At 38.8% G+C, this 14,112-nt stretch overlaps 1 protein-coding gene across 4 annotated transcripts in view; it reads left to right on the forward strand.

Moving 5' to 3' along the window:
• EXOC4 (exocyst complex component 4) overlaps positions 1–14,112 on the forward strand; it is an 875,766-nt gene that overhangs the window by 162,411 nt on the left and 699,243 nt on the right. For all 4 annotated transcript variants that reach the window (XM_081532917.1, XM_081532918.1, XM_081532920.1 and 1 more), the window contains one exon: positions 4,681–4,924. In XM_081532917.1, coding sequence (XP_081389043.1) covers positions 4,681–4,924 — 244 coding nt within the window. The remainder of the gene's footprint in view (positions 1–4,680; positions 4,925–14,112) is intronic.

A 14,112-nucleotide genomic window follows, 5' to 3' on the forward strand; every position in this document is an offset into this window, starting at 1 on the left:
CAGAGGCAACCAGTGCATCAAATACTGCTCTTTCAATATGCAGCAGTGGGTGCATTAATTAGAATAAAACATGTTAGAGGTAATTTTTCAGTGGTGAACCCAATGGTATTTAAGATAAGTAGTTGACCAAGTCGCTCCACTGGGGCATAAATGGAGGATAAGGATTTGATGAGGCCAGTAGCCTACCAGTGTGGGTCTGGAGCTTGGTTTGGTCCTGTGCTTGCAGCCTTCAAAGGATTTTTGTCATCTCACCTGTCCACTGGAGCGTGTTAAGTCTCTAGCTCTACGTGAGCCAAATCCTGCCTGCCTTTGCCTGCTTCTCCACCCAGAGCTCATTGGATACACACTCTGGCTCGACTTGTTTGCATTTCTTGTCCACAGAGATGATGATGTCAATTTTGAGCTAACTATTTCTTTTTAATTTCTTAGCCTATATTTTATGTATAATTGAGTTTTGAGCAGATTGTGTATCTTAGGTATGAGTTTACAGTGCCAGGTTGATCAGAAGCATACGAATTATTTTTAGGCAGTAACTTTCTTGTTTCCCCCCTAAGAATATTGTCAATATTCTGAGGGCAGCATTGACAACGTGCAATTCTCTTGATACTTTGTGGTCTAATTAGGCTTGGTCATTTTTTTGAAGGTTTTTTTTTTAATGATGAATCCTGATTAATAGTGACAGTTCTCTTAAACAGGGATAATGTTCTTGAATACAGTGTGTAAATTCTATAGGTTGAAATCATATATATGAACTCTACATAATTTACGGATGCTGCATAGCGTAAGCGGAGAAGGCAATGGCACCCCACTCCAGTACTCTTGCCTGGAAAATCCCATGGACGGAGGAGCCTGGTAGGCTGCAGTCCATGGGGTCGCAAAGAGTCGGACTCGACTGAGCGACTTCACTTTCACTTTTCACTTTCAAGTATTGGAGAAGGAAATGGCATCCCACTCCAGTGTTCTTGCCTGGAGAATCCCAGGGACCGCAGAGCCTGGTGGGCTGCCGTCTGTGGGGTCGCACAGAGTCGGACACGACTGAAGCGACTTAGCAGCAGCAGCAGCAGCAGCATAGTGTAAGGAGTGACATCTATAGGAATTTCTATAGGTAACACTACCATTATCTTTTATGCCTTAATTGACATGTATAACTATAAACGATAAATAAAATGGCATATTCAATAAAAGGTTAAAGTGTATTACCAGGGCCCTTACCTTCTGCAGTTTAATGACATGTGTATAGGCCTGGCCTGTGTTGCCTATCTTCTTAACAAACATACTGAGAAAAATAAAGCAACCAGGGACTGGTCTAGGTTGCTTCCTGTATTTACTGATGAACAGAAAAGTAGTTTTCTTTTATAAGATATTTAGCTGCATAAATGGACTATTCACCTGGCTTGTCTGTTACTAAATGGGATCTTATAATTAGCTGTAGGCCTTGGAACCAGAGATACCTCGAGTTAACTATGGTTTAATGGAATCAGGGAATGATAGAGCTTGAAAAGACCTTAGATAGCATCTAGTGAATTCTTTCGTGACTACCGTAGTGTCCTAGTTAAACCCGCCTTCCACGATCCCACATATCCACTGAGGTGTAGATATATATGCTTATCTGTCTGCCCTGTCTTATCTGTTTGCCTGTTTAGTAATATGTGTGTGTCTAAAAGAAACAACTGGGACCAGTAACAGTAGAAATAATTGGTTAAAGAACATCAAAGTCTTTTAACATTTAACACAGTCCTATAGGTTAAAGTCTTCTAAACCAAGTTCAAGAAATTCTCACTTGATAAGGTCCTCAGCAAAAGGAAAAAAGAAAAAAAAAGTAAATATGAAAAATCAGAAATAAGAGAATTGGGAAAGGTATAGAGTATTTCTAATTTTAAAGTATTCTAAAACATTGAATACAGGTTCTAACAGTAGAGGTACATACAAGAGAGTGGTTTAAGGTTTATCAGTTTTGAAATATGTATATTTTGTTCTAATGGTGGTGTGAAGCCTTGCTGAGTTTCAGCTAAATTATTTTTGTTCAAGGATTTTTCCTTAAAGCACCAATAATTCTATCTGACCTCACCAGGTTTTTGTGATTATTAGATGAGTCTTCATGGCTGATTATATTATTCTTTAGAATTGCCTTTTAATTTTCAGCTGATGCAAGTGAAATAGATAATATAAATTAATTAATATTGGCTCTGTTCAGTGTTTATGCTCTAGGAGATTTCGGGAGATAAACAGATAAGTTTGTAAGCAAATGTGCCATTTGGGGCTGTGGCATTTTATTATTCATACCTTGCTTATTTGTTATTTTTAATAGGCTATCCGTCATATTATTGTGCATATAAGTATCTGTATGCCATGTAGTCTAGGGGCTTGTTGATTGCAACCGCGTGTACCTCATCACCTAGCTCGTGTGCAAGTTGCGACATTTAGGTGGCCCTCTGATATGTCCTGTCTGTGACTCATGTGCTCTTTCGTGAAGATCATTCTGTCCCTGCTGAATTTCTATGACTTTTTTTCCTGCCTAAAGTTCTGCTTAGAGGTTTTGCTTCATTTTCCCTCTCTGCCATGCTGCATTTAGATGGCTCCCTGGCTGCTAAGTACTTTTCTACTGTTGAAGTTGGTTTTGCAAGGTGGAGTATTTCTGCAGCCTGAGGTGTCCAGTTCTTTATGTGTAAAACGAAACCAGTAACTAAAATGTCTGTTCTTGGACTGTCATGACTGGAAATATTGATGACTTTTTTTTCACTTGGCTTCAGAACTGTCATGTCAGTTTAGAGGCTGAAAGCTTTTTGGTTCTACTCCCAGTTTGCTAGTATTAAAATATTTAAAATTAATTACCGTATCATCAGATTCCTTCTATGCTGTGAAGGAAACCATATGGATTTGATCATTCTGTCTCCTCTCTTGTTGGGGGTTTCAGGGGTCTAGTGAGTTGAAGTTAAGGCAACAGCATTATGGATAATCTGTAGAGGGCTTATTCACTTAGGGATACATTTGTGTAAGTAATTATATCATAGATGTCATTAAGAGAAGTGAAGTCATTAAGTTTATACATTAGTGCATTTTATGAGTTGGGAGCAAAAAAACAAATTGAGGGGAATAGTGCACATGCTGTCTGAAGTAGAGGTTTCAGAGACTTTATCCAGTGGTTAAAAGGACTTATTCCATATACTGGGATATTTTCATTCTTCCCTAAATAAATTTCAAAATACTCCAGTGGTGCCGAAGAACTTTGATTGGGTCTGTAGTATAGTTGAGCTTGAATCTACTAAAGAAGAATGTACACAGTCTTTCAGGAGCCACATTTTTAAAAAATTGAAAAGTCTCTCTAAAGATTTTGAAGCATGGGCTTCAGCAGTTGTGGCGCTTGGGCTTAGTTGCCTTGGGGCATATGGGAGCTTCCTGGACCAGGGATCGAACCCATGTCCCCTGCATTCGCAGATGGATTCTCAACCTCTGGACCACCAGGGAAGTCTTGAAGGGATCACATTTTAAAAGGCTTTCATGTGTTTAGAAGTGTAGAGGAGAGAGGGCAGGATGGGAACAACTTTATTAGGGTCCATCCTTAGGCTTTTACTCACTTTTGCTTTTGTCTATCATAGTCTACCATTTGTAAAATGAGAAAATTATTTTTAGGCTAGAGGTTTTTAACCTGTATTTCTTCTGGTTGTTGTGGAAACCCCTGAAATCATATAACAAGCGTTGCTTGTATATGTGTTAGTTTGAGGGAAAGGCCTATGGTTTTCAGTAGGTGACAGACATTTCAGATCTCAGCTCTGCCCTCTTTCCAGCTCCCACAGGGGTTAAAAGCCACTTTTAGAGGCTATTTCTTTCATCCCCAAACCTTACGGTTTAGATGAAAGCTGTAGTCTAAAGATCTACTACTCAGAAAACTTCTGTGGATTAGCAAGATCTGTCGTTAGTAGATAATGATATTCTGTTAGACATGTATTTAAAGAAAAATAGAAAGTTTTTTTTTGTATTTATGGAATATTCTTCTATTCTTCACAGTTGTTTCACTTGTACATACTGTTTTTCCTTTTTTTTTCTTCATCTGTTACTGTTTGTTAGAATTTTAACTTATGTGTCTTTTCTCTTCCACACGTATTTATGTCTTTTTATCAAGCTACTTCTCTCTCCTAACTAATAAATATGAATTTAAGACTATGGTGTGGCTCTTTGGAATTCTGTAGCATCAAATATGGCATTTTATAAACAATAAATGTTGATAAATGTCGCGAACCAACTGACTCATTGTAGAAGTATAGAAAATTTTCTGTGGAGATTTGCTTACTTTTAATGTTTCTACCCCTTATTAACTGATGGGTTGGGTATAATTTGAGGAACATAATTTTTTTTTGTGATTCTTAGAGAGTTACTGTGTAAGTATAATTTAATTAGATTTAATTGAAAAACATCTATGATTCCTTTTAAGGGACTGGTCCCATTTTTAGATCCATACTGGTTTTTTTTTTTCATATTTCCATATTTTTTTTTTTTAACTTTTTATTTTGTATCGGGGTAGAGTCAGTTAAAAGTGTTTTGGTAGTTTCAGGTGAACAGCAAGGGACTCACCCCTACGTATACATGTATCCATTCAGACCCATACTGGTTTTGGATGTGGTTATGCAGTCTGTGGCTACTGATTGATTTTTCTTTTCTTTCTTTTTTTTTTTTTTTTAACAGTGAAGGAAATAAACCTCCAGGACATCAAGGAGGATTTGGAGTTGGATCCAGAGGAGAACAGCACCCTTTTTATGGGCATCCTCATCAAGGGGCTGGCCAAACTGAAGAAGATCCCAGAGACAGTGAAGGCAATCACAGAACGCTTGGAGCAGGAACTTAAGCAAATTGTGAAGAGGTCTACAACCCAGGTGGCCGACAGTGACTATCAGAGGGGAGAGAACCTCACGGCTGAGAACCAACCAAGGTAGGTTTTTGCTAATTGTATTTACTATACCTTTTGAAGGGTAGGAGTGGTAAGTATTATCTGTATCTTTGTTTAGTCACTAAGTCATGTTCGATTCTTTGTTGATGTTATTTCTTTTTTTTAAAAAAAAACTTTATTTTGTATTGGGGGGGTATACCTAATTAACAATATTGTGATCATTTCAGGTGAACAAAGAAGGGACTCAGCCATACTTATATTAATACATATATCTACTCTCCCCCAAGCCCCCCTTCCATCTAGGCTGCCACATAACATTGAGCAGAGTTCCCTGTGTGATACAGTAGGTCCTTGTTGATTATCCATTTTAAATATAGCAGTGTGTTCATGTCTCCATCCCACACACCCTAACTATTCCTTCCCCCATCCTTGCCCCCTCCAGCAACCATAAGCTTGTTCTCAAAGTCTGTCAGTCTGTTTCTGTTTTATAAGTAAATTCATTTGTATCGTTTCTTTTTAGATTCCACATATAAGGGATGTCAAAAGATATTTCCCCGTTTGACTTACTTCACTCAATATGACATACTGTAGGTCTATCCATGTTGCTGCAAATAGCATTATTTCATTCTTATGGATGAGTAATACTCCATTGTATATATGTACCAAGTTGATGTTATTTCTTGAACTTTGGATGCTGTGGACCATACAAAGTCAGATTGGTGAAAACAGCTTGAGTGAGCATAGCTCAGCTGGTATTGGATGTAGCTGAGAAGTTGTCCCTACTCAAATGTAAGAAAGTAGCATTATTGAATATTTCTTAAGCACTAAACTGTATTCAAGGCAATTTATGTATATTACCTTATGTAATTCTCATTACACCTTTTTGAGCTACTTAGTATGCACATTTTACAGTTAAGGAAACTGAGATTCAGAGATAAAGTAATTAGCTCAAGGTCACAAAACAAGTGGCTCGTCTTCGAGTTGACTGCAAGTCCTTGGTCTTTCCTCTGTCCCGTGCTTTCTCCTTCAATGTGTGGTGATATTATATTTTCCAGTAGGCTAATCAGTCTCAGGAATTCCTTTATGTACTTAAAACAACTAATAAGGTTTGGATTTCATAATTCTTGTTTCATGGGGGAAAACTGAAATCATCCTCTGATTCTGACTCTGTTGACTGTCATACACTGGGCTTAAAGCTTAATACTCTAATGTCATCTGGTGATGGGAGAAGATATTTCAAATTGAGGCTTTCCTAGAAAATCCAAGATTCACTCTATGTGGGTCTCTGTCCCTTCCTCCCTCTTCTCTGTTCTATTTCTCAACCTTCCTTGGGCACCAGATATAGGCAAGGCAAGAATTTGCCATCAGAGGGGGAAAGGCCAATGGAAACTACGATTTTGTCTGAGAACAGAGGGCAAAGTAGAACATTTCTTCTGAGTTGCTCAAATAATATGAGTTCCTGGGTGGTGCTGGACAGTGTGTTCTAGGCAGTATCATAATCAGGCTAGTGTGTTGTGAAGGCAGTTCTACTCTTTGTACTTAGGACTTTAAAAACTTTTTTAGAAGATAAGCAAATTTAAAGAGAAATAATAGCACCTGACCTGCTTCTTGAGAAACCTGTATGCAGGTCATGAAGCAATAGTTAGAACTGGACATGGGACAACAGACTGGTTCCAAATAGGAAAAGGAGTATATCAAGGCTGTATATTGTCACCCTGCTTATTTAACTTATATGCAGAGTACATCATGAGAAATGCTGGACTGGAGGAAGCACAAGCTGGAATCAAGATTGCTGGGAGAAATATCAATAACCTCAGATATTCAGATGACACCACCCTTATGGCAGAAAGGGAAGAAGAACTTTAGTTCTTGATAAAAGTGAAAGAGAAGAGTGAAAAAGTTGGCTTAAAGCTCAATGTTCAGAAAACTAAGATCATGGCATCCGGTCCCATCACTTCATGGCAAATAGATAGGGAAACAGTGGTTGACTCCAAAATCACTGCAGATGGTGACTGCAGCCATGAAATTAAAAGATGCTTACTCCTTGGAAGGAAAGTTATGACCAACCTAGACAGCATATTGAAAAGCAGAGACATTACTTTGTCAACAAAGGTCCGTTTAGTCAAGGGTATGGTTTTTCCAGTGGTCATGTATGGATGTGAATGTTGGACTATAAAGAAGGCTGAGCACCAAAGAATTGATGCTTTTGAACTGTGGTGTTGCAGAAGACTCTTGAGCATCCCTTGAACTGCAAGGAGATCCAACCAGTTCATCCTAAAGGAAATCAGTCCTGAATATTCATTGGAAGGACTAATGCTGAAGCTGAAACTGCCATACTTTGGCCACCTGATGTGAAGAACAGACTCATTGGAAAAAACCGTGATGCTGGGAAAGATTGAGGGCAGGAGGAGAAGGGCATGACAGAGGATGAAATGGCTGAATGGCATCACTGACTCAATGGACATGAGTTTGGGTGGACTCCAGGAGTTGGTGATGGACAGGGAGGCCTGGCATGCTGCGGTTCATGGGGTTGCAAGAGTCGGACACAACTGAGCAACTGAACTGAATAGCTTACTTAGTCTGGAGTCCCCCAGATGTACTTTAAATTTTTGAAGAAATTAATGTATTCTACTTACATTTTTTATATTCTTTGGATTTTCTAAATAGCACTGATTTTAATTACACATTCATTTCAGTTCAGTTGCTCGGTCATGTCCGATTCTTTGCGACCTCATGGACTGCAGCACGCCAGGCTTCCCTGTCTTTCACCAACTCCCAAAGCTTGCTGAAACTCACGTTCATCGAGTCGGTGATGCCATCCAATCATCTCATCCTCTGTTGTCCCCTTCTCCTGCCTTCAATCTTTCCCAGCATCAGGGTCTTTTCTAATGAGTCAGTTCTTCACATCAGGTGGCCAAAGTATTGGAGTTTCAGCTTCAACATCAGTCCTTCCAATGAACATTCAGGACTGATTGGATCTCCTTGCAGTCCAAGGGACTCTCGAGAATCTTCTCCAACTCCACGGCTCAAAAGCATCAATTCATTGGTGCTCAACTTTCTTTATAGTCCAATTCTCACATCCACACGTGACTACTGGAACAACCATAGCTTTGACTAGATGGACTTCCGTAGGCAATGTAACGTCTCTGCTTTTTAATATGCTGTCTAGGTTGGTCATAACTATCCTTCCAAGGAGCAAGTGTCTTTTAACTTCATGGCTGCAGTCACCATCTGCAGTGATTTTTGGAGCCCCTCAAAATAAAGTCTCTCACCATTTCCATTGTTTCTCCATCTGTTTGCCATGAAGTGATGGGACGAGATGCTATGATCTTAGTTTTCTGAATGTTCAATTTTAAGCTAACTTTCATTCTGCTCTTTCACTTTCATCAAGAGACTCTTTAGTTCTTCTTTGCTTTCTGTGAAAAGTGTGATGTCATGTGCATATCTGACGTTATGCAGTCTTGATTCCAGCTTGTGCTTCATCCATCCCAGCATTTCTCATGAGGTACTCTGCATATAAGTCAAATAAGCAGGGTGACAATATATAGCCTTGATGTACTCCTTTCCCAATTTGGAACTTCAAAAATTAATTCTCTTGTAAGCTTCATTCTACAGTGCAATTGGTAAAGATAGCATTTTCTACCCTTCTTCTGCCATGGAGTATGTCAAAGCACATGTTTGGAAAAGCATGGATTTTGGAGTTGAGCAGACTTGACTTTGAATTTCAGATCTGTAACTGAGGAAAATGCTGGGTCGGCCAAAAAGTTCTTTGGTTTTTTTCATAAGATGTTATGGGAAAATCCAAAGGAACTTTTTGGCCAATCCAGTAATACCTGTCTTACAGTCTAGGTCTCGTTAGATGAGGTTATATGGTTAGAGCTTGTTAGAGTAGTGCCAGTCAGTACCATTCCATGCCTACGTTGTGTATGAGTACATAAGTTTATTTATTCTTGGTTCCTTTCTCAACTTCCATGTTCACTGATCTCTCACACCGTGGTCCAGAGAAGCTGGGAATTGGTTCCCGATTGAACTGTGCTTGTCTGTTTTCTTTGCCTGCAGCCTGGATTTTCCTGAAGGCCTTTTGCCTCCTTACTAATGAACAGTCCAGAATTCTGATTTGCTATTTACCCTGTTGCTGCAAGTCCCTGGATGAAAACACTGAACTTTCATAGGGAAACAGCACAACTATAATATATACTGGAAATAAAAGGAAAAGGTCACGGATCAATAACTTTTCTGCAGTTCTCATTACAGTCCCCTTAAAAGCAATGCATCTTTCCTAGGATTTTGACCTCTTCTGCTTCCCTTCCCTCAGCCCCTTCCAAAATTCAAAAGTGGAAATTACAGCAATAGAAGTGGAAATTAAACATACTACCCTGGGAAATAATAAATGTTTCTCTGTGAAGAATGAGTCAGCAGGAGGGTTTTTTCCCTTCAAGTTTCGTGTTTTGTCAGTATTTTAGAGGATTTTGTAGGCAGGATATGTTGGACACTGGCACACGAGCAAGCTGTTTGTCTCAGTTTCATGCCTATAACATGATTTCCATTTTACAAAGTCTACGAACCTGAAATTTGGAGCCAAAACTCTTTATTATACAATAGCACAGAGAAAGCAAATATTTTGATCCAACCATTCTTTTTGAAAGTCAAAGACTAAATTCTTGGGTTGGTGTTCCAAATAACTGATAATTTGGAGCTAGTCTGTAGTGGCTATGTGCCAACAAATGCTATAAAACTCCAAGAATTAATTTCCTGGGAAACTTCATTCCAAAGTGATGCACTGTTGCTTTTAGAGGTCTAGAATTTTAGAAAGGATGTTGGCAGATGATTCTTGAAGCTTGCATGGTACTTCGTGTTAAACTGTACTGGGAGGTGTCAGTGATACTATTTTAGAGAGAAGCAAAGTCTCAGTAGTTTGCGTTATTATTATTCTCTTTTACCCTTCAAGGAATCTTATGCTAAAGGGGCAAGAGTCTGTTTTCCTTAAAGGAAGATGGAGCAGAGGCAAAAAGAACCATGAATCCTTCTTCCACAAAATTCTTCTCTCCACTAGTCCCCACTCCTGATGATAACTTGTTCTAGTTGTTAGCATATAAATGCTGCTCTGAGGCTAGGTACCAGAATATAACTTTTCCTAGAAGTTTCATTGTTCAGCAGCATCATCTTAAATATATTCTGGTTGTGATGCATTGCAGGCCTGTTTTCATTTGTCTTTATGTAAATCGAGTTAATGTTGTGTGCTATTTCTCTAGAAAAGTAGTGGGAACCAGACTAGTGAATTCTCTTTTGCTTTCACTTCCTGCAGAGCCAGAATACTTATCACAGTGAATTTTCAAAAATCACCAGGTCCCTCACTTTTTATTTTATTCTTGACCCCCAGTCTATCTATTGTCTATTTATAGGAGAAATATTTTTTCCTTCTATCCATTTTCTAGTGTCCAGCTGCATCCACTCTTGCCCGTGGCTGCTTCCTCCATCCTGGTATTTTTTTGGAGCCTCCATCCTGGTTCTTCCAAAGTGCCTGGACCCAAAACAGGAATTGATAGGCTCACCCCAAAATATGCTTTTTGGGACTGATCTAGAACCAGCATATTCTCCGTGAATCTCTTTAATTGATTGCAGTTGAGCTAGATGGTGGAACCAAAATGGTATTGCCCTGTCTTCACCAACAGTTAATCAAGTGTTGCAGAGGTAGGAACATGGGGGAGAAACAATCTGGATAACATGAAAGTGATGCTGGTGGCTAAGGGAAGGCATCTGGATTCTGTGGGAAGGGCTATAGCTGATCCATCTGTTTTCTAGTTGGAGGCTTCCCTGATGGCTCAGCTGGTAAAGAATCTGCCTGCAATGTGGGAGACCAGGGATCGATCCCTGAGTCGGGAAGATCCCCAGGAGAAGGGAATGGCAACCCACTCCAGTTTTCTTGCCTGGAGAATTCCATGGACAGAGGAGCCTGGTGGGCTATAGTCCATGGGGTCGCAAAGAGTCAGACCTGACTGAGCGACTAATACTAATACTAATACTAATACTACTAGTGTCTTAAAACCTCTGTTGACTATGAAAGGAAAATACTCAACTACTGTTGTCACCAACTTGATAGACATTAGGATAACATGTGCTTTAAAATCTTCTAGAACTACTTGCTACCCATAATTTCCTCAAAAAGCCAGGTGGTGTCTTCGTTTTCAGATGGTTGGTGTGGCCTACAGCCTGTTCAGCTCAGAATCAGTTTCTTCAAGTCCCACTGCCTAGTTTAGTTATTGGTTCTTTCCCAAAATCTAGCTCATGAACATTTCCTGTCATTTTTGTTTCAAAAAAGCTGGAGGAGGTTCTTTATTATTTAGCAAATGAGTCCCTGTTGGTGTAGCGGTAAAGAACATGCCTGCAGGAGACCCAGGTTTGATCCCTGGGTCAGGAATGTCCCCTGGAGAAGGTAAGGGCACCCCACTCCAGTATTCTTGTCTGGGAAATCGCATGGGCAGAGGAGCCTGGTGGGCTACAGTCCATGGGGTCACAAAGAATCGGACACGACTTAACAACTAAACAGCAAGAAAAGCATGAGAAATACAGGGAAGAAACAAAATCTTCTCAAAGCTGTTGTATCTTGGCAAGAATATGGGAGAGAGAAGAACTGGGAAAAGAGAAGGATTGGCCTGTGTGCAACAACCACTCAACTCATTTGAAAATGATCCTATTTAAAAGTGAAAGCAGAATGGGCCGGTGCTCAAGGCCCCTTCTATCTTGGTAAAACTGCTGGTCTGGCAAGTGGATGCCATGACTGCCAAGGAGACCTTTTCCCCTTTTGGAAGATCGTTTTGCCCTATACCTTTATCTCTGTTATGAATGAGGGAAGATTAAGCATCTGATATAAAAAGAGAACATTGCATATTCTGTGCTCACTGTGGTATTGAGGAATGATTGATGGGAAAAATGGGAGAGAAACATACTTGAATGCTAAAAGTAGTTGTGTTTGAATAGTGAGATTATGGGCCCCCCTCCCCCAATTTTGCAGCTGTTAAGTTATAGTGAAAAATAAGTTCACTATTTAAAAATTAATTTACAGTGTTATACAAATTTGTTGTTTAAATCAAAAGAAAGCGTTACAGGGCTTCCCTGGTGGTCCAGTGGCTAAGACTCTGTGGTCCCAAAGCAGGCGTCCTGAGTTCGATCCCTGGCCAGGAATTAGATCCCTCATGCTGCAACTAAGATCTAGTGCAGCCAAATAAATGAATAAAAATAAATATTAAAAAAGAAAGAAATCGAAAGAAATCATTACAAATGGAAATTCTGATTGGGGTTTTAGTGTGGAGAAATAAAATACCTGTTTGCAGACCAACTGGATCATGTTCATTAAGCTGCTTTTTATGATGTGTCTGTGTGATTTTCTTGACTGTTTCTGGAATGGAAGCATCAAGAGCAGAGAGAATGCTTTTGCCTTTTCAGTACCATCTCTCTAGAATGTAGGCACAGTGTCCACCAGACCCATAATAAATATTTTTTGAATGAAAGAATAAATTCTACTTATATTGAATATCTGTCATGGACCAGGAACTGTCCTAAAATACCAAACAAATATGACATGATCTGCATCCTTATGGAGTTTAAAAGTCTAGAGGAGAAGGGCATTAATCAGAGAATCCTTAGATAATTGTATTATTACAAACTGTGTTAAGTGCCTTGGAGGAAGAGCAAAATGTGCCCTAAAGGCATATAGCCATGGGGATGCAATCTGGTCTGGGTAGGTGGGCATTAGGGTGTATGGTATGTATGTTTTAAATAAGTAAGGCAGCTTTTACTTTTTTATGCTATCTCCACTCATTTGATAGCACCTACTTCTAGTTACTACTAGTTATTCTAGTTACCTTGACATTGACATGTAAGATGTGAGGAGAACATCCGATTCTTGATGTGCCATTTTCAGGGTTTTTTTTGCTCGCTGATGTGAGTTTTGTGGTTGATTAGATTGTGATCAGTATTGCCAAGTGTGCTTTTCTTGGAGATAATACCAAGTTTTCAGGTCATCAGTAATGTTTGAGAGGTCCTATATTCCCTAGTAAACAGATTGTACTATAAACATTTTTATCTTTGTCAGTCTGATCAGTGAAAAATGATATTTTCAAGGTGATTTCGATTTGTATTTTTTAGAGAAAATTTGAGTGGGGTTAAACTTCCTATTTGTGTAAAAAACTTTTTTGTTATATTTGTGTTATATCTGGATATATTACTTCAAAATAATCTGGGTTGAGGGTGAGTGTAATGATAGCTAAAACAAGATTAGTGTTAAATGATAATTGTTGAATCAGGGTGATAGGTGCAGGATGGTTCATTATCCTTTCCTAAAAGTAGACTTATTTAAGTGTTGAAATTTTCAGTAAAACCGTGGTCAAATAGTGTTTTATTTCCTTTCAGTGAACACCCGTTTTTCCATTATGTTTGTCTTCTTATTGATTTGAAGGAACTCTTTATATATCAAGAAAATTATTTTTTTGGAATTTATATTGTAATTTCCCACCAGCTTCTTTCTCTTGACTTTATGATGTCTGATCATGTATACATTGTTTTTATTTTTATGAGGTTGTATTTATTAATATTTTCTTTTTAAGGGGTCTGGATTTTGTCTCAGGACTTAGGTCTTCTTCAGACATAGATTATAAATAAAATTTTCCAAACTTTCTTCTAGTGCAGTCTTAGTATTTATGATTTTGAGAGATCTGGTATCTGAAGGAGTGGCCATGCTACTTTTAAACATCCGTAGCATGTATTACATTGTATCGTAATCAACTGTATACCCTTTTCATTTCTGTCCCCTAAGTACCTGCCATGTAATGGATTGTCAGTGTGAGGTGAATGCTGACTAAATAATTGTAGCATTTACTTATCTGCTTTATAGTCATGTTTTTCTTCATAGTTGGTATTTGCCTCATTTCCTAAAACTTTTCCCTCCTGATTTCTCAGTCTACACCGGATATAGATTTGTGGAGATACACTGAATTATTGCTCTAAAAGTTGAAAAAATGTACTTTCAAGTATTTTAAAAATTCAGAGTCCAGAACTTGAAATGAAGGCATACTGTTTTAATAGGCCAGTCTTACAAAGTGGTTTTATCTCTGAGACGTCTAAAGGCTCAAGTTCCCAAGGTTAGTTTTGTGGTACAAGTACAGTGTTTGTGGAAAGAGAAACGAAATATTTCTCATGATTTCTTTATATCTGGGGCTAGAGTCAGGCATATA

This window comes from Giraffa tippelskirchi, chromosome 10, assembly GCF_054371585.1.
Source record: "Giraffa tippelskirchi isolate mGirTip1 chromosome 10, T2T-mGirTip1v1.2.pri, whole genome shotgun sequence".
Lineage (NCBI taxonomy): Eukaryota > Metazoa > Chordata > Mammalia > Artiodactyla > Giraffidae > Giraffa > Giraffa tippelskirchi.